The sequence below is a fragment of the Brettanomyces bruxellensis genome, chromosome 7 (assembly GCF_011074885.1).
Source record: "Brettanomyces bruxellensis chromosome 7, complete sequence".
Classification (NCBI taxonomy): domain Eukaryota; kingdom Fungi; phylum Ascomycota; class Pichiomycetes; order Pichiales; family Pichiaceae; genus Brettanomyces; species Brettanomyces bruxellensis.
In genome coordinates, this window is record NC_054688.1 from 1,043,864 (window position 1) to 1,071,822 (window position 27,959).

The window sequence follows — 27,959 nt, forward strand, 5'->3', positions numbered from 1 at the left end:
GATCTCGTTCCTTCCATCTCTGAACACAGATCTCATGGAATCTCGGAATTGTATATCTCCGTCTTTAAATACGGGAGCTTGGAACTGTATATTAAGGTATATAACTAAATATTCACAATCTAGTTCCTTCCAGCTACTACATACAGACCACACATCCCATCGCAGTGCCTACCATTCAAAACTATAATTACATTAGATTACACAGTACAGCTAGGCCAGCCGGGCCTCAACCCCAGCAGCCTTCAACTTCCAGGCCAAGTACTTGGCACTGTGGCCAAGCTTGATGGTCTTGACCCGCGGGTTGATCCTGCGTCTCTTCAAGATTGGATTCAACGAGTCCACGGAGTCAGCCTTGTCGGGAAGGCCGCAGTTGAGGATCCGGTTGGGGATGAACTGCGGTGGAGCCTTGAACCACACCATTGGCCCGGGCTGGTCCAGGCCGTCGGCCCGCTCCTTATCGAGCTGCTCCGGGCTCACCATGGAGTCCTCCCGGGGCAATTCGAAGTAGTTCTGCTTCTGGATGGCCTGGTAGAACTTCCTGTAGCTTTCCGGGTCCAGCTTCTCGTAGTTCTGCCGGGCAAACTTCTGGATGGCTCTTTCCCGGCTGCTTGGGAAGACGAATGCCTGCGAGGATGTAGCTTGCACGTAGGGCAGGAACTGGTACCCAACCACGTTGAACGGTGTATGAATCACCTTGTGGCCACCCCCAGCAGTGTAGCTGTGGGGGGTGTACCTCTGGGCGGTAAGGTACTCCTGCTGCTGCTGCTGCTGTTGTTGTTGTTGTTGTTGTTGCTGCTGCAGTTGCAGTTGTTGCTGGAGCTGCTGCATGCGAATAGTGTCGGCAGAAATTGTATCAACACCATCAGCACCCATGGAAATCACGCCCAGCTGCCCCGCCTGCAGGCTCTTCTGGAACTCGAACGGGTAGGGCGACACCAGGGCACCGCGGTCGGCAGTCTGCCCGGTGGGCGAGCCGTATGCGGCCAGAACACCTTCAGCAGCAGCCACCGGGGATACCGGGGAGGGCTTGGGCGGCAAGAAGACCTGGTGCGGGGTGGAGCTGGCACTGCGGCGGCCGTGGGACCGTGAGCTGAGGTCTGTGGGGCGGCCGTTGGTCACAGACGGCGGGATCAGGAGCTCGCACTGGTCCTGGCGGAGATCGGCATCGAAGTAGCTCACCTCGTCTTCCTCGGACTGCCGTTTGACGTAAAGCCCACCAATTAGTGGTGGTGCGTTCAAGTTCAAGATGGTGGGTGGTGGAATGGGCGTTGAAGATGTGGATCCGGGGGGCAGAAGATGCTTGATGGGCGAGGGGAGCTTCTTCAACACACGGGATCTCTTGATGGGCACGATGGGGTCCTCGATGTGGCGGACTTCATCCGGGAGACAGGCCTTCCAGGTACGGATCTTGGCGAAGTTCAGCTCGCGGTCGTTGTACCGGAACTCGCAGATGAACAATGGCCCGTCAAATTTGACACCGGGGTCCCCCTTGAGCCACCGCGTGAAGTACGCGATGTAGCAGGGGCCCACGATGTCCTCTACAGGATGGTCGCGGTACTGGCCGGTCTTGAAAACCTCGTTTTCAAGGAAAAGCCGGTCGTACCGGTGCGTGGTCCACTCTGGCTTGTAGTACCAACATACGTTCATGTACTGCTTGCCATGCTCCTGCCAAATACGGAAGATCTGGCCCGGGATCGGCTCCGTGGCATCGTTCGGGTTCCGCATCAGCACCCAGTTGCCAACCCGGTAGCTTCTGCCCTGGAACACCACCTGCGGGATCGGGATCTTCGACGACTCCACGTCCCCGATGTACGCACTGTCCGGCTTCGCCATCTCCAAGTGGTAGAGCCGGATGATGTTCGTCTCCAAGAGCTCGATGTTGTGTGCACTGTACTTGTCACCTATCGCACCGTAGTACTTCTTGCCGTTCGCAATGAGCCGGAAAACGTCCGCCATGTACGCGTCCACCGTCTTGTAGTACCTCTGCTTGATCAAACCTTTGATATCAAGCATCGACACCGGGTCCTTGATCATCTCGTAGAATTCAGGGTACTCCTGCTGGTTCGGAAGCTTGTCAAACACCGCGATGATCGTCTTCCCCTTTACCTTGATCTTCTTCAACCCCCTCATGATGCTCTTGATCCTCTGCTCGTGCGGCTTGTCCACAATCGGCGGTCTCCCCCGTTTCACCCACTGCTCAAGAAGCTTTCTGTTCGGAATCCCCGTGTTTGTGATTCTTGGCGGATTGTACACGTTCGGGTGCTCGTTCTGCTCCACCTGGCTCCGGTACGCCGCCGGGTTGTAGTTCGGGAGCGAAGAGTGCTTTGTGGAGCTTGATTTCCGAGCCGCTGCAAGGTTCTGGTACAGCGCATGTGGACTTGGTCGAGGCTGTGCTGCCCTACTGAAATCCGGCACAGACATGTCTGTTTCTGCTGTATTGGGTCCGGGCTGTGCCCCCGGATGTGCCCCTGACAAGTTTTGCGGAGCTGCCGCCGAGTTCTTGAATCCCTGCTGTTGCATCTGCAGCTGCTGAAGCTGCCTTTGCAGCAATAGCTTCTGCTCCTGCTCCTGCTGCTTCTGCTGCCTCTCCTGCTGCTTCCTCTTCTCCCTCTTCTGCTCCTCCTCAATCTCGCGAATGGTCTCGTCCCTGGAGCGGGGATCCGAGGGGATCTCCTTCATCATCGGATACGAAACTGTCTCGTGGTCCACAATGTTCACATCTCTCCTCAAAGCAGGAAGAACGGTATCTTTCAAGAAATCGTCCAATATCGTTGCCCACTTGTAATACTCCGTGCTCTCCTCGTTGAAGAAATGCGCGTTCCACACAATCTGGGCGATACCTTTGACAAACTGCTGCGATGCTGTGTACTTCTTCCCCTTGATGGCCTTTCTAATCTTCGAATACGACATTGGCCTCTGGATGAGCTTGTAATACGCAATGTTCGACCTTGGGGGAAGCGTGTTGAACACAAGCTGGAACTGCTCCCCGTGCTCGTCCTTGAGCTGCTCCATCTGCTGGAGAAACCGGCCTAGCTGCTCATTCAAATACGCTATCTTCTGCTCCTTTGACATTTTGCTCACTGCAAGAAACGCTGTTTTGGAAATATGGAAAGATGGCAATAAAAGCAATAATCACCTGTTACAATGGCTTCTGCTATTCCTTTCCTCTTTCACCACCAATGTGTGTCTCGGCCTATTTTTTTTTTGCTCTTCACCGGTGCCTTTGACGAAGATCTCTGTGTACTGATTCGATCTACAGAGAAAGAAAAAAACATGAGGCCGGGGGAGGAAACGATGGGAAAAAAACAGGAAATTGGACTGGGTCGCGTCAAGTAAAACAAAAAAAAAAATAAGAAGAAAAAAAAAAAAGAAGGGGGAGGGGGAGGAAATTCAAATGCTTTACTGTGTAAGGATGCATGCTACGTCCATCTACGGAGAGCTAAGCTATGACCTTATTTATGACTTTGCTTGTAATATACAAAACGTACGTACCTCGATCATCCTAAGTAGTGCCATATCAAGTACATGATCAAAAAAGTCAGCGCCGCCCCTATGTAAAATATCCACTTATCTTCAAAAGCCTTCTTGTCGATTTTTCTTATCGTAGCCCTCGAAACACCCATCGTCTCCAAAGACGAGCTCATGCGGTCCCTCATTTTGCCCACCATCTCATTCTGCTGCACCAAATCATCAAATGCCTGTCTTCCCATGTCTAGAATATCGTCTAGTTGCTGATTAGAGCGCTCTAAGGATGTCTGCTCTTTATAGAGGCCGTCTGTCATTGACATGCCGGATGATGCATTGATCTGGGTCTGCTCGCCCTGTGACACAGCATGTGATTGCCTGGAGGTCATGTTGCTTTCATCATACGGATTATCAGAGATGGCAGTGGATGTATTTGAAAAAAGTCGGCTTCTATTTGCCTCAGCCAGTGCTTCCTCTCTCTGCTTTCGCAAACTGTCTATTTTCTGCTTGTATTCGGTATACTCCTGCCGTAGAGTCTGCAACCTGCTCTTGTTCTTTGCCTTTTGGGCCTCGTTGAGACTCAAGGTCTGTTTTTCTATATAATCTGAAAAATCCTTGAGTGTCCGACTGAGACTGTTGGAAGTGGTTGTGATCTGTCCAATTAAAGACGGAGGGGCGGCTTTTGGATCTTTCTCGAAAGCTGCAATATCCTTTCTGAGCTGTTGTGCTAGCCTTGTTGCGTTATTGTAAAGTAAACTCTGCGGGGGGTTAGTATTGAATTTTGAGGAGTGCGGAAGGCCTTATTTTTCTAATATATCTAAAATATCTAATATATCTGCATTTCCCTAATATGTTTACACTTACCATTGGGATATTGTGATGGCAGCAGAAGACTGCAGGAGGCCAATGGTTACAACAGGGAGAAAGTCGATTGAACTTAGATAATATTTATAGGAAGATAGGGAATGAGACCCACGAGACTATGTAGAGCGATAAAGGGTAAAAAAATAAAATAAAAATGCGTAGCGAGGACAGCGAAATGCAGCGAAATAGAACGCGGGAGGAGAGGAAAGCAGAGAAGAAGAGAAGAAGTAATAAAGAAGGAAGAGCAGTAATAAAAAAAATAGGAGAGTAAAGAAGGAAGAGAAGTGGTAAAGAAAGCAAAATAATAATAAAGAAATGGACTAAAGAAAGCAAAAAGGAAGAGTAAAGAAGTAATAAAGAAAAGGTAAAGAGCATAGTAAGGAGCATAGTAAAGCGCACGTAAAGAGCACGTAAAGAGCACGTAAAGAGCACGTAAAAAACACGTAAAGAACATAAAGAACATAAAGAACATAAAGACCATGTAAAGAAATACTAGATAATAGACTGAGAGAAGCAAAAATACCCAGTCAATCCATCCCAACTGCCCCCTCCCCATTGAGGTATTCCCTCAACTTGTCCGCAGACCAGCATTTGGCCCAGCCAGAATTCCGGGCAAGCCCCGAATCAGTGCAGTCGATCTGGCGGAGAGTATGCCGGGAGCAGCTGTCAAAAACAAGATCCCGGACCGTCTCCTTGTTGAGCCAAACGCAGTTTTTGAGACACACGCGCTCCAGCTGCTTCAACTGCAGAATGAACGGCCAGATGGCATCAATGGTGAGGCTGTGCAAGCCTGGGTCGTTGAAGTTGATCTCGCGGACCGTGTCGGACCAAAAAATGGGCTTATCGATCCGGTAAGGGGCGAGTTCCCGCTCCCTGCGACGCTTTTCCTCGCGGATATCGCTTTCTAGAAGCATCGATCGGTACTCGTACTGGCCAGCGGTGGGATCGTGGCTTCTGACCAATCCGCGTGCGAGTTCCCAGTCGAAATATTGAAAGTCATCCATCTGGAAGTCGACGGTCCACGCGATGCCGCTGAGATTGATGCTTCGTAGATTTTTGCACTGGTCGAGAATGTGCAAGATGTAACCGATGGGGATATCACGTGCAAAGCAGAACTGCTTGAGGGAGTCGCTCTGCAGGGGGTGCGGAGTACCGAAAGGGGATTGCAGGGGGTTTTTTGATGTCTCGCCCGCCGGCACCAACCCCAATTTCCGCCGGAGGCTGAGTGAGCACCGGGACACCCTCGAGGGGCGAGCTACGAGGAAAGAATGATTAGCATAATTTTTTTGTCCCAATTTTTGTGCCCTTTTTTGTGCACTTTTTTGTGCCTTTCGTGCTTTTCGTACCCTCCGTGCCCTTTTTCGCCCCCCGAACGTCGCCCGCATGAACAGCCCCATGGAGTTGAAAAAGCCCGGCTTCTGCAGCTCCCCCGTGGTGCCCCACGCGGCTGCCCCCATGCCCCCGTACGGCTCGCCCAACGCCTCCGGGCCAACGGCCCCCTCGACACCGCCGGCCACCTCCGGGTTCGCGTGAACAGCCACCGGGTCCCCCGGAGCCCCAGGGGACCTCCTTCCGCCCTCGTACAGCGAGAACAAAGAGCCCAGCGAGTCTGAGGACGCCCGCGAGTACATCGACAGGCTGGAATACGACTGATGTGTTGAAACAGACCCCTTTCTGCCCGATAAACTCAAAGCCGGCGAGTATATGGGCGGCCGGGTGAAGCTGGCCGGCAAAAAATGTGACGGCACAAACGAAGTTGATACCAGTGACCGGTGGGCCAAGTTGCCATACGTGGCATCAAACCGGTACTTGAAGTCTCTCCAGCCCGCATAGATGTTCCGGCCACCTCCCTGCATGAGGGACTCATCATACTGCCCTCCACAGCTTCCGAAAATGATGTTTGATGAAAATTTCACCATTTCCTCTTCTGTCAAGTCCACACCGACCCGGATCCGCGAAAGATCGATTCTCTGCACCATCAACGCCAAATCGTCGCTCATATTGATCGCCTGGACAAACTGGCCAAGCCGGAACCCGGAGGTGATGTACGGATCCTCGTATAGTGCCACTTTTGCCACCTGATAGAAGTCCTTGCACACATAAAGCGAGCAAACGAGTCCGGCGAGATCCGTCCGCCGCAAAATCTGGAAAACACCAATCAGCACCTCCTGGGGCAAGTCCAGAATGCCCGGATTCGGTCTGCACTGGCTGTGCTTGCTCCTATGCGATTTGATCGAGAATCCATCCGACGCTGCATCTCGAATCCTGTGGGTAGTATTGCTGATGGGCGTGATAATCAAGGATTTGTACTTGCTCAACAGTTTCGAGTCTCCGCGACTCCTTGCGTCGAAGTACCGGTGGCTCCGGTAGTCGTACCCGCGGCTCGGGTTGATGAGTGACCTATAGGGAGGAAGATAGCTGTTGAAATCATAGGATGTGCTTTGCCCACGGGTGGAAATAGTACAAGCTGGCCCACGGGGTAAGGATGTGGCAATCTGCTGTTCGGAAACCCTCGGATGCAAAGCTATGACCGGATTCTCCATGTGTGGATGGCCTGCTTGGGATGTATATCTGTGTCTTTTTTTTTTTTTATAGATGCTTCCTGCCTATTTCTCTCGGGATCAACAACAGATGACTGAAAGAGACCTGGAATAATGGCAAAGGGACTAGCACTAGCGAACCGGGTAATCGTACAGGTGATAAAGTGTGGAGGAAGGAAAGAAAGAAAGAAGTGGGAAAGGAAGGAAATAAAAGAAAGAAATTAGGGAAAATGCGATAGAATGGGAGAAAAACAGACCGGATGAGCTTCTTCGATAATTAAATAAGCATAAATGATAAACAGGAGGAAGAAAAATATAGAAAACAAGAAAAMMAAAAAAAAATACAAGAAAAACAAAAAAAAGTAAAAGCTAATTCCCTATTGCGGCTGTTTCCCCAGATATTCCCATATTTTTCTCTCCCCCCTTAATTACGGGGACACCAGACCACTGCCGATCTTCCCGATTTAAGCCTTGTTGAACCTGATCTTGCGTACGGCAATTTTTTTTTTTTTTCTCTCTTCATTTTTTTTTCTCACACCCTGTCTCAAGACCTTTTACCATTTATCCTTATTATAATACCGTTGCACAGTTTGGACCGCCCAAGAGATTCCCGATCTTCACGTTTTCCCGGCCTGCACTTCCGGCTTTTCCTGTTAGGGAAACCTAGTTCGCTTTAGGTTTGCCTGCCTCATCACTTTGTGTGCAAGTAGAGATGACTACAATCCAATAGTGGAGATGGACAATGCTCATTACCCGAACCCGGAACGGAGCAACTAGGCAAAGTGGTTTTTAGTTATTGTTGGAGATTATTGTAAATTGACCACCAGTATTGTGCTTCACTATAATTATTGTGCTCACCAGTAATTATGCACCTATTGTACTTCCTATTGTTAAATCTTGGCCGCGCTACAATTGCATTGATCCTCGGATTAATTATTGGGAGCCGATAATTATTTCGCGAGGCTTTGCACAGTATTTCCTATTTTCTATAAAGTCCCTATCACAGAGCATGTGACAGTGAGCAAACTGCAATAAGAAATAAGAACTAATAATGGATTAGAATATACAGACACAATAACAGGGCAGACCCAGCAACTTCTAAATGTAGTAATAGCAAAGTTATGGAGAAGCATGAACATACTCAAAATCAAGACGAGGCAAAGAAAGCAGAAGAAAGAAAAGAAAAGAACAAACATTGATACAAACACCACTATGGAAGTATAAAAAAGTGTTAGTAGCTCTATGAGGAAAAGCCGGACAAGGCACGCAGGCATCAAAGACAGAGTATCGAATAAATAGTATGGGGTAAATCCACCCTGCTCACACCTTTGCCCGACAGTATTCCTAGAAGAGACCATCAAAATCCGATGCTTGCTCCTCAATCAACCCGTGCCTTTGCTCCAAAAGACGGAGCCAATGAACATGCTGGAATTCTGCAAGCGTAGCGGAAGACTTGATAATCTTCTTGATGGAATTTTCACTCACCAAGAGACAAATCGCATCGTAGCCACCCGCACCCGGAACAACTCCTCCGAGACATCCATCCAGAGCCTCGCAGTTGTCCAAAAGAGTTGTTTGTTCATCTGGCTCGATCTCTGCACCACTTTCTACAGTCATGATCTTCAGAAGCTTTCTGATGCTCCTAATACTGCTGACAACGTCTTTCAAGAGCTGGATGGCTGGCTTTTCCGATGCCGAAATGTCCCTGGCAGAATGTGCGTCTAGATATTCAAGCAACTTGGCATACTCCTGCTTATTGCTCGATGCAAACTGCTCAAGACACGTTAGAGACGCCACTAGCCCCATATTGGACTCATTGAGAGCAGTCCACATGGAAAGTGCTCTGTCGGGGTTCTCCAACCTCCATTTTTGGACCTTTGTGACAAGCTTTGGTGTTTCTGAGCCGCCTGCCACGTCTCCCATCAAGATATGGATGCCAGGCACTAAACAGCAACGCTGATGCTCGATGTTCCAGTTGGTTTTATCGATGAGCTCCCCAAGACCGGCAGAAAAACGCGCTGGCTCTAATGCAACCAAATTGTTGATCAAGGCCGGCTTGAAACGCCGATAAACGATTGATCCATACACAGCAGATGCAACATCGAAACCTGAGCCGACTTTTCCCTGTGCCAAGCAGTGTGCAACCTGTGCAAGGTTGTGCAAGGTGTCGAGTTGGCGCTGGTTGGTCAGAAATCCATCTCCTGTGTAGCAGTAGAGAAGAGCGGCAGTTAAAGAAGTAACCAAGCCCGCACTGGAGCCCAAACCTGTCTTTGGCACGTCATTAATTGGCTTGTTGTGATAGTAGAATGTTCTTTTGCCGTTCCTTGAGCTTCGGGGTGTCGAACCTATCTGGCTGTGGTACTCGGAGTCGGAAAAAATGGTGATCACGATCTCGTAGCTGGTGCTTGGCCTCAAGTAGGAAAGAATCGTGACAATCGTCGATTTCACAAATGGATTCTTGCGTCCGGATACCTCCGAAAGATCCATATCGGGCAAACGATTCGTATCTATAACGTACGTCCACTCTCCCAGTTTGAACTGTGGAGACTTGACCGTGATCCTGGTTTGTCCTCCAGAAGTCAATTTTTTCAATGTTGTAACCGCAGCATGCATTCTGGAGGAAAGAGCCACAACAAACGCCTCATATGTGGGATCTAGAACTAGGTAACCGCCGGCAAGAAGGGCTTTACCAGGGGAGCTAAAAATCTTTGGCTGCATGATTGATTTATGTGGAATATGTCTCTTGGTAGGTCTGTTGGATATCCGTGTAATTTCTGAAGTGTCTGCAATCTAGAATCTATGTATCTATCAAATATCTGCGTTATCTAACACCATAGAATATTTGTTGTAAAACGCTGCAGCAGCTGTAGGTAAATGCTTATAGTCAAATATCTATAGCTAAATATCTATAGTTAAATATCTATAGTCGAATATCTATAGTTCAATAAATACCTATATTTCACCTGATATTACCTTTCTAATTGACAAGCAAAGAATGACCAAAGAACCTGTTGTGAAAAACTTTGTTATCCTGCTTTAAGGAGTCAAGGAAGTTCTTTTATTAGCAACGTGAGAAAGCTTTAAGCTGAGAGATAATATGTTAATCAGGCCATAGAGAAAACTTTGAGTAGGAGAAGTCGAGGGAGCACGACTGAGCAATGGGAGGAAAAAGAACAAATTTACAAACCAAAATACGAGGGAAATTTTGAGTGGACGGATGTGGTAACACCGCGCTTAATTTAGGAGGTAAAAATACAGAAGCAAAGGGATTGCATAAAAACAATTATTCAACACTGGCTGTTGAAAATCATTGTAAAGAAGAATAAAAAAGACGGTGATAATAATATAAGATGCTTCTTTGTTAAAGTTAGTGTTACCAGATTTATATAGTGTTTCGATATTTATTGTAGTATGTAATAAAGAGTATGTATAATGATAGACAGAAGGGAATATCTTCACTTTATATAGATGTAGTTCTCGTATTAATCAGATGATATAACAATACCATGTTCACTTACTTGAACTCCATTGTTCAAGAGCTTCATTATTTTGACATTCTTAAATTTGCTGTAATATGTTAAAACAATGTTTACAAAATTGACAGTTGGCTCAATGATATTTAAAATGTATAAATAACGTAAAAATTAAAACGATTGGGGACTATTCTCACATTATAAAGTAGTTTATATAAAAAAACCGAATAAGAAGAAATAACTGTAAGAATGAACTCTTAAGATCTACGCTAGTATTGCTTTTAAACAACATTTCAGGACTGCAATCCTTGAAGGCTTTAGTTATGGGCGTACGACACATTTTTTAAATTCCTGAAATACGGCAATATGTTAATAATAACAATATGTCCAAACTGAGAAATTATGCTCACTTACACTTCACATTGACCATAATACAAAGTTCTAGTATACAGAAACACATAAATTTATTTATACCTTTTATTTTTCAATACAACAAAAACCAAATATCTATCCATGACATCAAATCATTCCCTAAGTGAAACATAGTTTGCAGGGAAAAGCTTTCTCTCACCCTTGAACGTTCCTAACCACCAATCAGGATCCACCTTATCTATATTTTCAATCACATCCCCTTCTCTGAATGTCAGCTCGTTACTTTCAGCAGCATCGTAATCATACTCTGCAACTGCAGATGGACCAGATGCAGTTTCATTTGGAGTTTCTACAGGTGCCTCAGCTTCGGCAGTTGAATTTTCTTCAGGTTCAGGCTGAGCAGATTCATTGGATTCATCAAGTTTCACATAAGTAGCTGGGAAAAGCCCAGACTCTCCTTTTGCATTCGATCCCAGCCACCAATCCTTGTCAACCATCTCGATTCCAACAATCTTCTCTCCTTCTTTGAAGGAAATCTCGTTATCCTCATCCTTTTCATAATCGTACTCAGCAATTGCTGTATGTGCACCCTTATGGGTTTCAACAGCTGGCTCAGGAGCAGCCTCTGTAGATTCATTTTGTTGTTTAGGTGGTTCTTCAGGTGTTTCAGGTTTAGATCTTTGAGTTGTTTCAGATTCTTGAGGAATTTCAGGTTCAGCTCTTTGAGGAATTTCAGGTTCCTTAGGTTCCTGAAGTTCTTCAACCTCTTCAGGCTCATCCTTTGGAAGCTCACCCTTAATTGGCTCATGCTTCAAAGGAAGAATAGGCTGTGCAGGTGCAGTACTCTTGAATTTATCAAACAACGACTGGGTTGGAGCCGGTTTCTCCTCGGGAGTCTTTTCCGAAATGCTCATTTTTTCAAATTTACTCTTAACATCTGAGACTGGAGCAGGTGTCGGCTCTTCCTCAGCAGCATTAACAGGCTTTTCCGCTTTTGGTACCTCTCTAAACTTACCCTTCTTCTTAGCCCAAAGCTGGGCTGGCGTTAGACCACTTTCAGATCCGTAATCTTTGAGACCAGAAATCTTGTGGTCATCATCTCCGCCTGGCAAGTCAGAGTCGAAAGACTGCGGCCTTGCACCAAAAGCTGGAGTAACAACATTCTGCTGGAATCTCGACAAAACGGACTTTGAAGTCTTTGGCTTTGGCAAGGAACTTAAACCACCTTCTAGATTTATTGTCAAACTTCCAACAGGAGTTGCAGCTGGCTTCTTAGACTCTTTGACAGGATGTGAAGATGTGACATCACGTGCCGGAATGCTCTTTTCAGGTAAAGAGGGCTTTGCCAATGGCTTGGAAACCGGTTCAAATGGAGCTTGAGTTGGCTTTAATGAAGCTTGCGATGGCTTTGGAGTGATTTTAGGAGTTGGCTTGAATGAAGGTTGTGTTGGCTTTGATGAAGCTTGAATTGGCCTTGGTGCAGCCTTAGGAGTTGGCTTTGGAGCAGCCTTCTTGCCCCTTAAAGCATCAATATCAACCTCGGTTCGCTTGTAGGCAGATGGAAGTTCAGTAAGTGGCTCTTTTTGGAGATCCCGAACTTCAATCTCACCCTCTCCACCCCACTCATCGGCATCCGCTTCTTTAGCGGCTGGCTTTACAGGCTTTTGACTTGGAGAAGGAGCCTTAAAAGCGGCTGGACGTGTAGAGGAAGCTGAAGGTGTTGGAGAGGCCTTAGATGAAGGTCTAAACTTGGTAACTTTAGGCTTTGGAAGACTCTGGATTGAATATCTAGCACCGGAGGCCTTGCTCACCGTCTGTATAATGTCATCAACATCAAGGTCATCAAAGTCACGTGCTGTAATGTCCACATGGTAGCTGAGAACCTTTCCAACATCTGCGAAATTGGTTGCATAGGAAATTCTGGACTTCAAGGGGGCAGAATCCGGACACCAACCGAGTAAAACGATCTTGTTGACATCCGAACCGTATGGACTGACTTTGAGAATACCGAATTGAACGGAACCCTCCTCGAATTCGCTGACAAAATCTTTAATGTCGCCATCTGAAACAGAAGTTGGCTTCAAAGCAGAATCTTTCTGCGTGGTAAAAATGGCATATGCTTTATCTCCTGAAACGACATCATTGTACGCCTTTTTGATCTCGCTGGCGTAAGAGGATAGATCTATTCTCTCCATGATTGCTGATTTTCAATTGATTTCCAGTTGAATAAATATATTTGTGTTGTCTATGTAATATATGAAAATAGAACACGTATTGAAAGGAGGACGAAGATGATCGTGGAGCAAAAAAAAAAAAAAAAATAAAGAAATCTAATCAATTTGAATTTAAATTTAGGAGTAACTGAATTATTAATTGATCGAGTCGAGGATGAGGTAAACAATAAATTTAGTGTATGGATGATGCAATTGGTGAGATCAAGTGGAGACTCGAGACGGGCCGCTAAAAAAATACTAGGGTGGGAAAATTCGGCATTTGCAACATGTGCAGAGAGAAAAAGGAGGAAGATGAATATGAATGAAAGCTCTAAAAAAACAAAACAGGTATAATAATAATAATAACATTATAAAAAAGTAATATACGTCCATTGCAGATAACATTTATTTCAGAAATATGCTCATACCGTTTCAATGTATGGGTCATCTGCCTTCCTTAAATACGGGGTAGATTCACGTATCTCGATAAAGCCAGAAGAAAAGTAGGCCCATGCGTGGCGCAGTGATCAGCAAGTCAAAAAAGAAAACCGCCGGGAAAAAATATACATGATCAACTTCATGCATACCGAATTCTGCATCACACATATTTTTAGACCCTAAAAATTTACCATTAGGGGTGAAATTTATGATCAGGGATTCAACTTTTTCATTTTTCATTTTTCGCATTATCTAGATTTACAGCGGAACAGAAGACTCCAAACGGTCAAACCGCTTTGGGAAACAAGTAATGTATGCCAGAACCTTGATAGTATTCAATGACAAACCGGATACAACTTCATGCAGAAGCAATTCTCTATGCATGACCAAATCTTCGATTTATTCACTTGATTAGATTCTTGTTACATTCCCGAATAATATGCTGCCTCCAGTTACAAAAATCTTAGAGCAGATACTTAATGGGTTTGCAATCATTTAAAAGGACTGCGATTTGATGATGAAATAATACTTTTGAGAATTGTGCACAGCAAGGTTGTCCAAAATCTTTCTCCCCACATAACTTAAAAATAGACAGCGAAAAATAAAAATAGTTTCTCAAAGAAATTGAAGACATAGAGACCCTAAACATCCCTGAAAGAATTACATTTAACCATTTTGATTTGGACATACCGGCAATAACACTGAATTTGCATACAGGGCACCGGTAGTAATGCCCCAAAGTTCATCGGAGTACTACCCATCTCCAGAAGAGGAGCTTGATACAGATATATCCGATTTGGAAATTGAGGAAGCAGGTGTAGCATTCCCATATAATGACAAACCGATACCGAAGCAAGAGGAGAAATCCTTTAAGGAAAAATTTAGCGAGAACATCTGGTATAAGGCCAGAATAGGAGGTAAGTGCCTTCTTGTCAGCTCATGCTTGTTTGCTGTGATGGTTTTAGCATTTGAATGCATTCTCTTTGCTCTTTTTGCCAGAAACTTGGACACAATGCGTGTGAATAAGCCAGAGGCCACCAATGCAATATGGAGGTCTGGCAAAAGAAATGCTGTTGCCACATACTTGGCCCTATATATCTACGCTGAAATATATCAAGTGCTTTACTCATTGCTTATTCTTTACACCAAAAGTGTGTACCATCTAGTCACATACAACATCTTTTTAGGTGCAATGGCCGTCTACTCTGGAATACAGTACTATGAGCTAAAAAACACGCTTTTATTCGATCTAACATACGACTCTTGGCAGACCGCCTGCACAGCCTTCTCCGTAGTGGTGATCTGCTTGAGTTGTCTGGCCTGCTTAATCCAGCTTTTAAACGCAAGATACTTATGGAAGATTTTCATTAAAAGCACCGGAGAAAAGGTCGGAAACAAGTCATCCATGGTCCATGCAAACACAGCATTTAATTTAAACAGGAATGCAATAATACTTGGAGTCTTCTTTTTTCCTGCTTTTACCCTCCAGTTTGCTGTGATTGTTTTGCAAAGGAATGATCCCGAATTCATCATTACGATCGTGATATTAGCTTTGAGCTACTTTGTGCTTTTGCTTTCGGACTATTGTGCAGTCAGGGAGAAGCCTGCTGGCTTGCTTCTGGTTTTTCTTGCCTATTTGTGCGGTCTTGCATACCTCAGTTTTAAGCTTTACCGTCTTTTCACCAGATACGTGTCAATACCGGGAAAACGGTCGCTTATAGCCTTTGACATATTTTGCATGGTTCTTCTTCTTTGGCTTCTGGTGCTACTTGCTGCTGTCTGGTACTATTTTGGTAACGGGATTAAGGAAATCTACAGCTCCAATTACCGGTTAACGAGGAAGGAAGCAGATACTTCAAAAACTTCAACAACTTCTTTTAGTGACCTTTGAAGAGGTATTTCACACTACCTTTATTTATGAAGCTGTGGAGAGAGAATTCTAAACCAGTTATATTTTATTCGCTTTTTCTTACTTGTTTCACATTTGACGCTTTAGTTATGCTTAATAATTAATTACTACTACTACACTGTTATAAAAGTAACCAGTAGCAGTCTTGGATTTGTGAGGTGAAAATGTGCGCGTTATGAAAATTGTGATCTACGCGTCCGGAAATGAAAAAAAACAAAAAAAGATAATAGTCTGATTCTTAAACATAAAATAAGCATGAGCTCGGCTGTAAGCAACAGCTTAATGCATTCAGAAACATCAAGAAAAAACATCCTTGCTAATTGGAGAAGACGTTAGTTATGACGACGGATATTCAAAATACACAGAAGCGGGAGGTTTCAGATAAACCTGGACAGTTTGACAAGCAGGATGCATTTTTATTTCCGCAAGACAAAAAAACGTACAGACATCAATATCGGGAGATATACGAGGCGAGAGCGAAACAACTAAAGTCAAGAGTGATGAAGATGGCAAGTATGAAGTGGAAGGACGAAACAATCAACGGGCAGAAGGCGAAATATGTGAACAAATTGTTGGATGTCAAGAGTATGGTACCATCGTACGTGATTGGAACAGTTTTTATGGACATGAAGTATAAACCAAACATCTCGCAGGAAGTGACGGGAAACATTTATGCGGCACCTGAGCTTAAGGAAGATTCAGAGTACGATGAGCTTGAGAGGACAAGAATCCATTCGTATTCGGATCCAGCAACCGATCAAGTTATGCTAGAAGATGATTCAGGTCGTCTATTATTAGATGGTGAACTACTAGATAAAGTCGTGCTAATGACAGGAGTAGTTGTTGGAGCTTTAGGGATGATTGTGGATGCTGGTGTTTTTACAATAGTAGATGTTGTGTATCCAGAACCAGCAGCACAGATTCCTCGGTCTATAGAAGAGACTCCTGAGCAATTTGTGATGTATTTATCGGGACTTCGAGTGAATCCATCTGGCAAACGTGCTCCGCTTGAAATATTGAAGGAGTTCATAATGGGCGAACTCGTAGACGAGGGGAATCTGGTAAGCCTTTTAAAAAGAACCACAAATCTAGTTATACTAGGTAGCTCGATGGAAGTAACCGCCAAATCACAGAAAGATCTTTCGGATAAGGACAAGTACAGAGCCAAGAATAAATCCAACTTCGACGCACAGTCTCTTGAAATCCTAGACAAATGGATTTCAGATCTGCTAATGTCCATACCAGTGAGTATAATGGCTGGAGAAACGGACCCGGCAGAAATCGAATACCCTAAAATGCCATTTCACAGGAGTCTTTTTCGGTTGTCGTCAGGTAGAAAGAACTTCGAGAGACTCACGAATCCATCGTGGTTGCAGATCAATGGGGTTCGGATCTTGGCAACTTCCGGTGAGAATATTAACGACATGTTCAAGTACATGATTCCAAATATACACGTTGAAATCGGAAGCGGCATAGACAGCCCTGTCAGAAGAGAAGTCCTCTACGATTCGCGGTTGAAGCTTCTTCAATCCAACATTTTGTGGCAGAATATCGCACCAACAGCTCCAGATACGTTACCCTGCTATCCGTTTACTGGGACAGACCCATTCACTTTGAATGAGACTCCACATGTGTATGCAGTGGGCTGCCAGCCAAAATTTGAGACTACAAAGCTGAAAGTGGCCAGAAAGAACGGAGAGGATCTATCAGTGCGAATAATTTCGGTTCCTGATTTTGAGCAGACAGGACAGTGTGTTTTTATGAACACCAAAACACTAGAGTGCACATCAGTCAGGGTTGTATGCCAGTGATAGTGACACAGAGGGCATGGTTAATGTGAATGAATACGTACGTGAATAATAAATGAGGAGTAGATGAATAGTGGATAGTGAACGAGGAGTAGATGAGTAGCAGATAGTAGATGAATAGTAATGAATAGTAATGAATAGTAATGAATAGTAATGAATAGTAATGAATAGTAATGAATAATAATGAATAGTAATGAATAGTAATGAATAGTAATGAATAGTAATGAATAGTGGATAGTAATGAATAGTGGATAGTAATGAATAGTGGATGGTATTGTGAGTAATAAATAAATATGAAATTCTATTGGTTATCCTACTATATACAGAAGCTATAATTCACACTCATTTCCTCAAGTCTACCTTCACAATCGGAACAGACCCATGCTTCTTTATCTTCACATCCTTCGCGTAGTCGAGGTCTGCACCAATTCTCGCATATTTCAAACTTCTTCTATCCTTGGAAACATGCAAAGTATCCAAGAGCTTCTTGGCATACAGTGGAGCAAAACACTGCAATAATATAAACACGCATCTCATGGAGTCAACAGCAGCAAAAACAATTAGTGTCCTTCTATTTAAATTGGCACTGTTCACGGCATCTGAGTTTGTAACTTTCTCCTTCAACTCCCAGGGCTTATACTTCTCAAATAGCATGTTTGCTCTCCGTGAGATATCCCAGATCTGCTCCAGTGCAGGCGGCATAATGAAATTAGACACATCTGCATCAATACTCGAGGGAAGCCCGTTTACTGTATCAAATAAATCAGTCACATCCTTCTCTAAAGATTTGTCTGGCTCCATATGCTCCGATATACCCTTGAGAGACGACTTCTTAATGAGAGAGAGCGAGTTTTCGTAGTTAAAGGACTTCGAAAGACCTCTCATGACCATGTTGCAGAACTTGTCGATAAACTCGTTTCTAGTATCAAAAACTTTAACCTCCGAGTAGTCACAATCAGAGGTGAGTGTCGCATTTCTCATCATGAATAAACGTAGGGCATCAGCGTCGTAATATGCCGAAATATCGACCGGATCAGCCACATTTCCCCTGCTTTTACTCATTTTTCGGCCATCCATGAGCCAATGGCCATGGACCACAATTCTTTTTGGCATTGGCAACTTTGCGGCCATAAGAAAGATGGGCCAATAGATGCAATGGAATCTCGTGATGTCTTTACCGACCAAATGCGAGGCGGGTGTAAGGTTGTCGGTAACTTCTGGGTATCCGAGTGAGGTGATATAGTTGACAAGCGCATCAAACCACACGTACATCTTTTGATCGTCGTTATTTGGCACTTTGATTCCCCATTCTAGACGAGATGAAGGTCTTGATATGCTCAAATCAGGCAGTTTTTCCGACGTGAGCTCGTGCATCACCTGGTCATAGTATTTTTGCGGTTGCACAAAGTCCGGATGACTGTTATAGAACTTAATTAAAGAGTCTTGGAACTCGCTGATCCTGAAAAAGTAGTTATCCTCACTTTGGAAGATCACTTCCGACCCCGTCTCTTTTGAAACCATCATCTTCTTGCCAGTTTTCCCATCTACAGCCTCCTCTATATCAGTGTCAGTATAAAAGGCCTCGTCCGAGATCGAATACCATCCACTATGCTGGCCTTCATATATACATCCTGTCTTCTGCACCACATTCCAAAAACTCGTGACTGCCTTAATGTGGTCTGGATCTGTCGTCCGAATAAATCTATCATATTCGATCTCACCAATCCGTGCCAAGTCTTTAAACTTTTGGGACAAACCATCGCAAAATTGCTTTGGTGGTAGTCCTGCCTTCTGTGCAGCCAGCTGAACCTTCAAACCATGCTCATCAGTGCCGGTAGTGAAAAAAGTCTCCCTGTTATTGAATTTCATCCATCTATTCTGCACATCCGCAAGTGTCATCGAGTAAAAATGCCCTAAATGAGGTTTTGCGTTCACATAAAAGATCGGGGTGGTGATGTAGTTGGCATTTTTCGAGAGACATCGCTTGATCGTTAAACTGCCTATAAATCTGGATGTTCGTGATACGAGCACTTCTTGGTGGTTGAACAGCATTTTTTGCGGTGAACGACTCTGTCAGAGATGAATTCTATCCAATCAGGGTCGTCTTTTCGACAGATGTGTGCATAAATTAGAGTATTTATATGCCTCTATGAGAATAAGTGAAAATAGTAAAAACTGTATAATGGTTTACCCCAGAAAAGCGGCCGATCGAATGAAAAAAAAAATAAATAACATGAAAAAAGAGGGCTGTGATCGGCAATACTGAGAATACACGCACCGCTAACATTTCTACGAACTACTACATACATTACTACATACATTATACATACATTATACATACATTATACATACTTTATACATACACTATACTCCAACTACAGCGATATTTTTACAGCATAAAATCTCCCTGCTACTGGTTACTCTGATTTAAAAAGTTGAATCCTTATAATAGCGCGTAGCTCTTCATTAAAAACCACCTATGTACATAAATAAAGCAAATAACCATTGATGGGCAGTCCATCGTGGTAATCTATCCTGAGGGCAATTTCATAACCCCAATTATTGGGAAATCTCTTCCTTAAACTGTAGTGCCCTGGAATGCCTATCAAAAAGATGCGTGAAGTCATCCATTCCCATCTTCTTAGGATCTCCTTTCATTATCGTTTTATCCTTAAAAGTAACCTCAATGAGTGGTTTATTCTTGGATGATTTTGTTAGCACCTCCAAGTTCACATCACACGTCGAACGGAGCTTCGGCGGTATAAGGGAAAGCATAGTTCTAGCAGTTCTTGCCTCTGATCCAAAAGGATCGAATTTCACAATAATCTTGGTGAAGTACTTGGTGATCATCTTCAAAATATAGATTGTGGAAAGTCAAACAGCAGGGTGTAAAAGTGTTTGAATTTAGAATTCTAAACCAAACTGCACCTTAGCTTTGCAAAGTGGGAACTAGTTGAAATAGTTTAACGTGTGATAGCTGGATTGAGGACTAAAATTAGCCAATATGTTAGTGAATAAATTCACAAAAAGTGGAAGAGATGAGAAAGTACGAAGCGGGAAAAAAAATGAGTGCGACTAAAAAAAAAAAAAAGCTCCAGTTTCAATCTGCCAGCACATAATTCAGCATTGTTCCGTATCTATTCGATCTATTTTCACTTTTCTAACCCACCAACTTCTTCCCCAAGGTATACCAAAACCTTATTTAAACGCGGGCAAGCAAATAATTTTGAAGATGCGGACATTTGAACACATAGTGGGACTCTTTATTCTCTTGGTAAACCTCGTTTGTGCACAGGATCTGCCTGATTTTTACTCAAAGTCAAAACACATAGCGGAGTTAACGCCCAGGACATTCGATGATGTTGTGATGGGTACAAACCATACCACAGTTGTTGAATTTTATGCTCCCTGGTGCAAGTACTGCCAGCTATTTAGAAACAAATACAAGAAGGCATCCAAGATTGCATCAGACTTTGTTCAGTTCGGTGCTGTTGATTGCAATAAGGAATATAACAAACAATTATGTGCCAAGTATAAAATCCGTGCTTTTCCCTCCGTGCTGATATTTAGGGCACCGAAATTTACAGGAAAGCCTTCACAGGATCGTCACAGTTCTGAGGAATACAAGGATGCGAGAGAAGTTGGTCCCTTAGTTGAAGTTTTGAAGGGAAGAGTGAAGAATTATGCCAAGAGGGTCAATACCAGGAAGTTGGATTCGTTCCTCGATGTTTCCACTGCCAAACATAACAGAAGTCTCTTGCTTACCCAAAAATCGACGCTCTCGCCTCTATTTAAGAGTTTGTCGATAGACTTTTTGGGAAGTCTAGATTTGGCCCACATGGACATTAACAGAGAAGGTGCACGGGAGGCGTTAAAAAAGAATATTCCAGATCTCTCAGAGGATTTCCAGGCTCCCATATTGCTTGCAATATCAAAGGAGGAAGGTATCAAGATCTATGAGGGGGATATGCGGAAAAAGATGGAAATATCAAAGTTTCTAGAACATTATGGACAGCCACAGGATGGTCCATTAAGCGTGCGTGGAAAAGCATTGCGTGCCATAATAAGGGGGAAGGCGAAGAGCTTTAAGCAGTATTTTAAGATGAAGAAGATGGCAGCCAAGGCAAGTTTGAAAAAAGATGAGCTCTGATCAGTTTGGAGAGAGATGAAAAAATAAGCAGAGCCAAAATGAATAAAATGAATAAAATGAATAAAATGAATAAAATGAATAAAATACTGCAAATCCCTAAAATTTCGGCTTTCCCCATTACAACCGCGAATTTTTCTTAGGCGTTTGGCACCTGATAAATAAATTTATATAGCTAACGCGACTAATTAGATATACGTGCATCACGGTAGGAATGAGATATTTACCTTGACTAAACTGGACTTTCTCCTTCAACGGCAATAAACAAGTACTTCAGGATCGTAGTGAAGCCCATTTTCACAAAATACGCATGGTTAAATGCCCTATATGCTCGAAAGACGTGCCGATTCAGCTTATCAACAAGCATCTCGATAAGTGCGAGTTATCGTCATCGGGTCACGGGATGAAGAAAGTTGAAAACAAGGTGATGGAAGGTAGGCAGGAGGGCCAACAAAAGAAGCAGAAAATGCGATCGAGCTCTTTGTTGGATGTACTCAACGGCGGAAAGAAGAAAAGCCGCAGATCAGGTGGCGAGCATCGAATATTCAGCTCTCAGTTTGCAAACGAAATTAGCGATGAGATATTGAAAGAGGGAAAGAGGAAAAGCGACCCAATTGTGATAGACAGCACTGAATCGGATGCTTGTTTGATGCACAGTGATAAGAGACCGAGAACAGAAGACAGGAAGATCCCTTCTTCACCAGTTTTGTCAGGAAAAGCCAGGCAAAGAGAGCAGATCAAAATACTTAAATTGCAATCTCGTTTGCCGTTGGCCGAGCGGCTAAGACCGACAACTTTGGAGAATTACATTGGCCAGAAGCATCTTGTTGGGAGAGGTGGGATTTTAAGGGGCTTTATAGAGAGTGACAGGATTCCATCGATGATTCTTTGGGGGTTTCCGGGAACAGGAAAGACAACTTTAGCTCGGATCATCTCGCACAGCACAAAATCGAGGTTTGTGGAGTTGTCGGCGACCACAAATGGAATTTCGGACTGCAAGAGGATATTTCAGGAGGCGAAGAACGAGCTCAAGCTTACCGGAAGAAAGACAATCGTGTTTGTGGATGAAATCCATCGGTTCAACAAGGCACAGCAGGATATATTCTTGCCGTATGTTGAGCGTGGAACGATAACTTTGATTGGTGCGACTACGGAAAACCCCAGCTTTCAGTTAAACAGTGCTCTTCTTTCTCGATGCAGGGTGTTTGTGCTCAAGAAGCTTTCTTCAGATGAGCTGAAGCAGATTGTGTGTCGAGCATTGGTGGAGATCAACAAAACGAGGAAGTTGGTCTACAATAAGATGGTGCTCAAGTTTCTGCCGGATGCTGTTGAGTACATATGCAACATCTCGGATGGCGATTCTCGTAGTGCTTTGAATCTTCTTGAATTGGCGGATTCGCACTTCATGACTGTTGATGAAGAAAAGACAGAGCAGGGAGAAGGTGATGGGAAAGGCAGCAGAATTGCAACTGAAAGGATGGGGAGTAAGAACATGGAGAATGCAAAAAGCAGGGAGAATGCAGAAAAGAACATGGTGAATATGAATAAAAGTACACAGAATATGGATAAGGACACACAGATTATGAATAAAGACACACAGAATACGAAAGACACACAGAATATGGATAAAGACACATATAATACAAATAAAAGCTCACAGACAGAGTCTCATACCGCCAACAAGCATGTTCTTGAAGTGGCAGCAGAGGATCTCAGAAAAGTGTTCAAGAGAACGCAGATGGTCTACGATCGTGTTGGGGATGCACACTATGACACGATTTCGGCATTTCACAAGTCTGTGCGGGGATCTTCACCAGATGCCGCCATCTACTATCTGGCAAGGATGCTAAAAGGAGGCGAGGATCCGCTCTATGTGGCAAGAAGAATGATTAGAATCGCTAGTGAAGATGTTGGCGATGTGGACGACAGCTGCCTTCCATTTGCAGTGGCTGCTTACCGTGCAGTTCAACTGATTGGGCTTCCGGAAGCGGAATTGGCATTGGCACAATGTGCTGTTAAGCTAGCTAGGGCACCGAAATCGGCCGAAATTTACAGGGCATGGAAAGAGATCAATGCCAAAATCGACAACGAGCCAGATGTGGCAGCTGCAGCAATTCCGCTCCATCTTCGTAATGCACCAACAAAACTAATGGAGGATCTTGGATACAGCGAGGGATACAAGTACAATCCAGATTACAGGGACGGAAAAGTGAAGCAGGAGTACTTTCCTAAGGAATTGAAGGGCCTGAAATTGCTCAGAGGCCAGCATCTTGGCACGAGGATAGATCCGGATCTTGAGAGATGACGTCACCGCGGCTTATTTTCGACGGATTCTCATTGTTTGACGTGGGAAGGACTTACTTAGGCAGAATCGCTCACTCGCATTGGCCGGCTTTTGGTTATCCCTTACCTGGCAATGTTGCCTTTGTTGACTCTTCGCCACAGAAGTAAGAGAATACATTCAGAAGGAAATACTTAATCGGCTCAGAAATTTAACCAATTGGTACCCACTTGCACATTTACGGTACCCGCCCAGAACATTTCCCGCGAAATCTCTATACATACAACGAGGAAAGAAAAATGCTGTTGGAAAAAAACAAAGCTGTGTCAACTTAGAATGCTCATCTACCCTAAGAACTGTTCCAATGTGACAATGTTGAAAGGTGAGGAATAAATTTGAAGCCCGGGCTGTATTGACAAGGCAAAAGATGATTTTGAAATCCCGTGCTGTGTATGTTGTCAATTGTACAAATCAGGCAGCCCAAATGCACACCATGTCAACACGTTTATGGTGTAAATAGAGGGGAGCCATCCCCCCTTTGGAAAAAAAAATGTTTCTCACTAGTAAACCGTGTACATGCTGGATGAACCCTGATATTTTTACCCAAAGGGGTAAAATTCTTGCATTTTAGTCGGGAAACGCGCGCGATCTGTGCTGGAAAATGTTTGTATTGTCTTTGTTCTATTTATATTTATATTTATATTTACCCTCAGTTGAATTTTTTTTTTTCCTCGCTCTCAAGATTAAGCTTTTTGGATTGTGATTCCAAGCCAGTTGATCGGAATGGGAACTATATAGACCATCTAACAATATGAAGCATGAATGAACATACTCACTTTCCTTTGTCGGAGACAGCATTCTTTATTTCCTCAAGGTTCTGTAAGAAAAATCGTAAAGTAGAATAAATGTAATTGACTGTAGAATAATGGAAAGCCCGCGTTTAAACATTCACGCCCTCTCCTATTTGAGTCTAAATTTTTCAAAAACTGCAACCACCCATTGTCAACACGAGGCTTAATATACCAAACGCGGTTCGTGAAATATTTCTGCTGTTTGAATTCCAAATGCACGAAAAAGCATACCGCAGCCAAAAGTTAGGTCTGCGTACCCACTGCCAGTATCATTTGAAATTTTACCCCTTTATATCCCAAGTGGTTTCTCGTAATTGCATCGAAAACGCGACCTTCGTCTATAGTGAGTCTTTCTGATCAGAACTCTTTTCACTTCTTCATCCAAAAAGTTTACTATCAAGTCTTCTTCTTCATAGACGAGTCTAAGATATTCAGGTTTCACCGGCAATCAGTCACTCCTTTACTTATCCCTTGCTTTGAAACCAAATCTCACATATACAGGCATTCATTCCTTTTGGAAACAGACCACCTAGATCCAAACACATATCGTTTTTTCTCTTCAACCAGAAAAGAAAACTTTCAGTTTTACATCCAGCTTTCATCACTTATTTTTCAAATGAGATTCAATTCCGCCAGCCTTGGCTTTATTTTAGCCGTTGCCCCATCGGTTGTTCTTTCAAGTCCGATGGCTCCATTTTTGGCAAGGAGATACGACAACTCTTCCATTATTGAAGTTACCAACTCCAGCTCTTTGACCACCACTTCTACCCTTACTGCAACTCACTATGTGACCTTAGCAGATGGAGAAACCAGCACTTACGAGGACACTTACCCAACCACCATCACTAGTGCTTCATCTCAGTCTTCGTCAGCAGCCTCAGACTCATCAGAGAATGCGGCTTCCGACAATGATAAGGAAGATGATAGTGTTGCTTCCCTTGAAACTTCTTCGTCTTCCGATATATCTTCGATATTCTCAAGTTCGAGTGCTTCATACTGTGAGCCAACAACTGTCACCGTTACTGTTGGTTTGAATAGCAGCAATGCGGTTCCTGTCACTTTGACCTCGTTCTCAACTCAGATAACAACTTTGACCATCCCAGTTACTGCCGTTGTCACTGCTACTGGCACAGATGGCTCTCTAACAAATGCCACTGCCACCACTGACGTCACCACGGTTTTGAACAACGTTGTTTCAAGCGAGTACACCTCGTATTACCAGGCTAGCGGCTCCGAATACACCACTAACTTAAGGGAGACTGTTTACCAAACCGTCACTGTTACATCTTCAGCTTACGGTAACGGTACTGCCAGTTATTACTACTCGCCTGCCACCGGTATCTGAATGAATTTTGCAGCTGACTGCGTATCCAATGTTTGGACCACATGTATCTTATTTCGGATTCTATGGCTTTTCCTGCTGTTGGATACTGCTTGAATGGTTTGTGTTAGACTTTTTTTTTTATCCTGCTTGCATCGTTCTGAAATACAACCGCCGCCTTCGCTGTGCGTTCTTTCCTGTTTGTCATCCATTTATTACTTCATCCGTCATAATTTTAACTTATTTTGTTCTTTTTTTTGCTTCTCATTTATTTTTAACTATACTTCCCCATTTATTATTACTTCGAGTCGTCTCCATCTTCATCCACATTTGATCACATTCATGCGATCCATCTTGGATGTGTTGGCTTTTTCTCTGTTTTTTGTTTGCTCATTCATGCTTGCATTCTTAAATAACACAAGGAATTGTGATAAGCAACTGAGAATTATAATAAAAGCTACTTTTTTTGTTGACATTTATTTTATGCTTCTCGGCGCTATCTTTTTTCCTCGATAGTTTTGTAATTCAAATCCCGTTTTTTTTCAACCTTAATTCACCGTAGCTTCCTTTTTAGGATACATTTTTTTTAATTTTTTTTTGCCGTGCACAGTAGTCTGATTTTTTTAGGCCGCATTCTTCGGTTAATGGATGATAGGTAGATTAGCAGAAGCAGACAAAGTTGTATCTTTCCCATCTAATTTCGGGATTCGAAACTAGTACTTTGTTTCATAGTGCATTTACCCTACCACAAGGGTTCTCATAACAGGCTTGTTGTTTTTTAACGTTTTATCAAACCCATCCTGGATCTAGTGCAAAGATTAGAGTTAACCAAAAGAACAAGATCATCAATATGGTCACAGAAAATTCCAAGAAGGAAGAAAGCAATACATTTTCATGGCGTAGTCTCTTTTGGGCCGAACCAACACGAAGTACGGTGCATAAAAAATCCAATAAAGAGGACGAATACTCGGCGAAATCTGCAATAAGTTGTCCTGTTGTTGGCACATCTGATAATGAGGCAGTTTGTCCAATGGGATACGGAAAGCAAGGCTCTAACGGGGGTACGGATGCCATGGAATGCCCGGTGAGCGAAGAGGCACGTAACGTGTGGCTGGCAGCGGGAAGAAAAGCAGCGAAAAGAAGAGCTGTGAAAACAAATGAAGAATGCTCATCGGACAGTTTGAGTGACATGGAAAACCCAGCATTAGGGCCAAACGAGGTGCCTTTGAATACCGATCTGTCGAATAAGAGGGAAATTTCGTCGATCCCACGGACGGGCAAGGATGAAAATTGGGTTTATCCCTCTCAACAGCAGTTTTTCCGTGCCATGAAGAGAAAACAATGGGAACCAGAGGCCCAGGACATGAAGGCAGTTGTTCCGCTTCATAATATGGTTAATGAGGTTGCCTGGAACTACATAAAATTCTGGGAACAGGGCCAGGGTGGCGAAAAGTGCGGCGGAATCAAGTTGACGTCGTTTAAAGGAAATTCGCATAAGCTAACTCCACGCGCATTTTTGGGACATTATATTTTCGGCAAGGACTTGCCATTCGACCGCCACGACTGGACCATAGACAGGTGTGGCAAAAGAGTGGATTACGTGATCGATTTCTACTCCAAAATGCCTGACAAGGACTCATCCAGCACAGAGCCTACATTCTATCTAGATGTGAGGCCAAAGCTCAATACATTTGAAGGTGTGAGGCTCCGGGTTGTCAAGGCATTCGAGAACTGACCGTTGCAGAATCTGCGTAATCTTATTTATAGACATTATATATATATGCATGTATATATGTGCGAGTAAACGTGGCATCAACAAAGCCAACCTCCTGACACAAACTATAATCAAGGAATAATTGTTCGCATGCACGCCTCTCACTGTTTAATCCACCATCATTGAATTATCGAATCAAAACTTTGCTGCTTAGTGTGGCACGCCTGGACTTCCCAAAGTTCCACTCTTGCCCAATTCCTGCATACTTTCACCAACCTTCATATTTGCAGCAAAATACTTTGTCACACAACGGTCCACACAGAGAGATTGGTTCTTACTGAGAGCACCATCATCGTAGCTCTTGTCAAAGCACTTTCTGTAGCAGGAATCAAGAATGTTGTTGAACATAGTTGTAACCATATCAAGCTCGTTTTCTGCCGCTTTGATTTTCTGCTCCGAGGAGAGTTGTGGTTGACTGCTGCCTCCCAATCCGAAAAATGACATTTTCTGCAAATATTCTAGTTCTCCTGTCGACGGTGCTCTATGAAGCTTGATTCAAGTCA

General features: G+C 43.8%; 14 protein-coding genes across 14 annotated transcripts; 6 read left to right on the forward strand and 8 right to left on the reverse strand.

Annotated features, from left to right (window-relative positions):
- Nucleotides 1–210: 210 nt before the first annotated feature.
- On the reverse strand, nucleotides 211–3,072 carry BRETT_004933 (uncharacterized protein; the record flags this gene model as incomplete). The annotated part of the gene is made up of 1 exon (XM_041283420.1): nucleotides 211–3,072. One exon carries the CDS (start codon nucleotides 3,070–3,072, stop codon nucleotides 211–213), a length of 2,862 nt encoding a protein of 953 aa, XP_041136772.1.
- A 425-nt stretch (nucleotides 3,073–3,497) lies between these two features.
- On the reverse strand, nucleotides 3,498–4,332 carry BRETT_004934 (uncharacterized protein; the record flags this gene model as incomplete). Its single annotated transcript, XM_041283421.1, has 2 exons — nucleotides 3,498–4,192; nucleotides 4,326–4,332. The coding sequence occupies 2 exons, from the start codon at nucleotides 4,330–4,332 to the stop codon at nucleotides 3,498–3,500; spliced, it is 702 nt and encodes a 233-aa protein (XP_041136773.1).
- Nucleotides 4,333–4,856: 524 nt separating this feature from the next.
- BRETT_004935 (uncharacterized protein) lies at nucleotides 4,857–6,872 on the reverse strand (the record flags this gene model as incomplete). Its single annotated transcript, XM_041283422.1, has 1 exon — nucleotides 4,857–6,872. The coding sequence occupies one exon, from the start codon at nucleotides 6,870–6,872 to the stop codon at nucleotides 4,857–4,859; it is 2,016 nt and encodes a 671-aa protein (XP_041136774.1).
- A 1,341-nt stretch (nucleotides 6,873–8,213) lies between these two features.
- On the reverse strand, nucleotides 8,214–9,587 carry BRETT_004936 (uncharacterized protein; the record flags this gene model as incomplete). The annotated part of the gene is made up of 1 exon (XM_041283423.1): nucleotides 8,214–9,587. One exon carries the CDS (start codon nucleotides 9,585–9,587, stop codon nucleotides 8,214–8,216), a length of 1,374 nt encoding a protein of 457 aa, XP_041136775.1.
- A 1,279-nt stretch (nucleotides 9,588–10,866) lies between these two features.
- Nucleotides 10,867–12,909, reverse strand: BRETT_004937 (uncharacterized protein; the record flags this gene model as incomplete). The annotated part of the gene is made up of 1 exon (XM_041283424.1): nucleotides 10,867–12,909. One exon carries the CDS (start codon nucleotides 12,907–12,909, stop codon nucleotides 10,867–10,869), a length of 2,043 nt encoding a protein of 680 aa, XP_041136776.1.
- Nucleotides 12,910–14,095: 1,186 nt separating this feature from the next.
- BRETT_004938 (uncharacterized protein) lies at nucleotides 14,096–15,256 on the forward strand (the record flags this gene model as incomplete). The annotated part of the gene is made up of 1 exon (XM_041283425.1): nucleotides 14,096–15,256. The coding sequence occupies one exon, from the start codon at nucleotides 14,096–14,098 to the stop codon at nucleotides 15,254–15,256; it is 1,161 nt and encodes a 386-aa protein (XP_041136777.1).
- Nucleotides 15,257–15,612: 356 nt separating this feature from the next.
- Nucleotides 15,613–17,085, forward strand: BRETT_004939 (uncharacterized protein; the record flags this gene model as incomplete). Its single annotated transcript, XM_041283426.1, has 1 exon — nucleotides 15,613–17,085. One exon carries the CDS (start codon nucleotides 15,613–15,615, stop codon nucleotides 17,083–17,085), a length of 1,473 nt encoding a protein of 490 aa, XP_041136778.1.
- Nucleotides 17,086–17,424: 339 nt separating this feature from the next.
- BRETT_004940 (uncharacterized protein) lies at nucleotides 17,425–19,134 on the reverse strand (the record flags this gene model as incomplete). Its single annotated transcript, XM_041283427.1, has 1 exon — nucleotides 17,425–19,134. The coding sequence occupies one exon, from the start codon at nucleotides 19,132–19,134 to the stop codon at nucleotides 17,425–17,427; it is 1,710 nt and encodes a 569-aa protein (XP_041136779.1).
- Nucleotides 19,135–19,641: 507 nt separating this feature from the next.
- On the reverse strand, nucleotides 19,642–19,932 carry BRETT_004941 (uncharacterized protein; the record flags this gene model as incomplete). Its single annotated transcript, XM_041283428.1, has 1 exon — nucleotides 19,642–19,932. The coding sequence occupies one exon, from the start codon at nucleotides 19,930–19,932 to the stop codon at nucleotides 19,642–19,644; it is 291 nt and encodes a 96-aa protein (XP_041136780.1).
- A 382-nt stretch (nucleotides 19,933–20,314) lies between these two features.
- On the forward strand, nucleotides 20,315–21,232 carry BRETT_004942 (uncharacterized protein; the record flags this gene model as incomplete). Its single annotated transcript, XM_041283429.1, has 1 exon — nucleotides 20,315–21,232. One exon carries the CDS (start codon nucleotides 20,315–20,317, stop codon nucleotides 21,230–21,232), a length of 918 nt encoding a protein of 305 aa, XP_041136781.1.
- Nucleotides 21,233–21,539: 307 nt separating this feature from the next.
- On the forward strand, nucleotides 21,540–23,534 carry BRETT_004943 (uncharacterized protein; the record flags this gene model as incomplete). The annotated part of the gene is made up of 1 exon (XM_041283430.1): nucleotides 21,540–23,534. The coding sequence occupies one exon, from the start codon at nucleotides 21,540–21,542 to the stop codon at nucleotides 23,532–23,534; it is 1,995 nt and encodes a 664-aa protein (XP_041136782.1).
- Nucleotides 23,535–24,977: 1,443 nt separating this feature from the next.
- On the forward strand, nucleotides 24,978–25,706 carry BRETT_004944 (uncharacterized protein; the record flags this gene model as incomplete). Its single annotated transcript, XM_041283431.1, has 1 exon — nucleotides 24,978–25,706. The coding sequence occupies one exon, from the start codon at nucleotides 24,978–24,980 to the stop codon at nucleotides 25,704–25,706; it is 729 nt and encodes a 242-aa protein (XP_041136783.1).
- Nucleotides 25,707–26,532: 826 nt separating this feature from the next.
- On the forward strand, nucleotides 26,533–27,417 carry BRETT_004945 (uncharacterized protein; the record flags this gene model as incomplete). Its single annotated transcript, XM_041283432.1, has 1 exon — nucleotides 26,533–27,417. The coding sequence occupies one exon, from the start codon at nucleotides 26,533–26,535 to the stop codon at nucleotides 27,415–27,417; it is 885 nt and encodes a 294-aa protein (XP_041136784.1).
- Nucleotides 27,418–27,606: 189 nt separating this feature from the next.
- Nucleotides 27,607–27,900, reverse strand: TIM10 (protein transporter tim10; the record flags this gene model as incomplete). The annotated part of the gene is made up of 1 exon (XM_041283433.1): nucleotides 27,607–27,900. The coding sequence occupies one exon, from the start codon at nucleotides 27,898–27,900 to the stop codon at nucleotides 27,607–27,609; it is 294 nt and encodes a 97-aa protein (XP_041136785.1).
- Nucleotides 27,901–27,959: the final 59 nt, after the last annotated feature.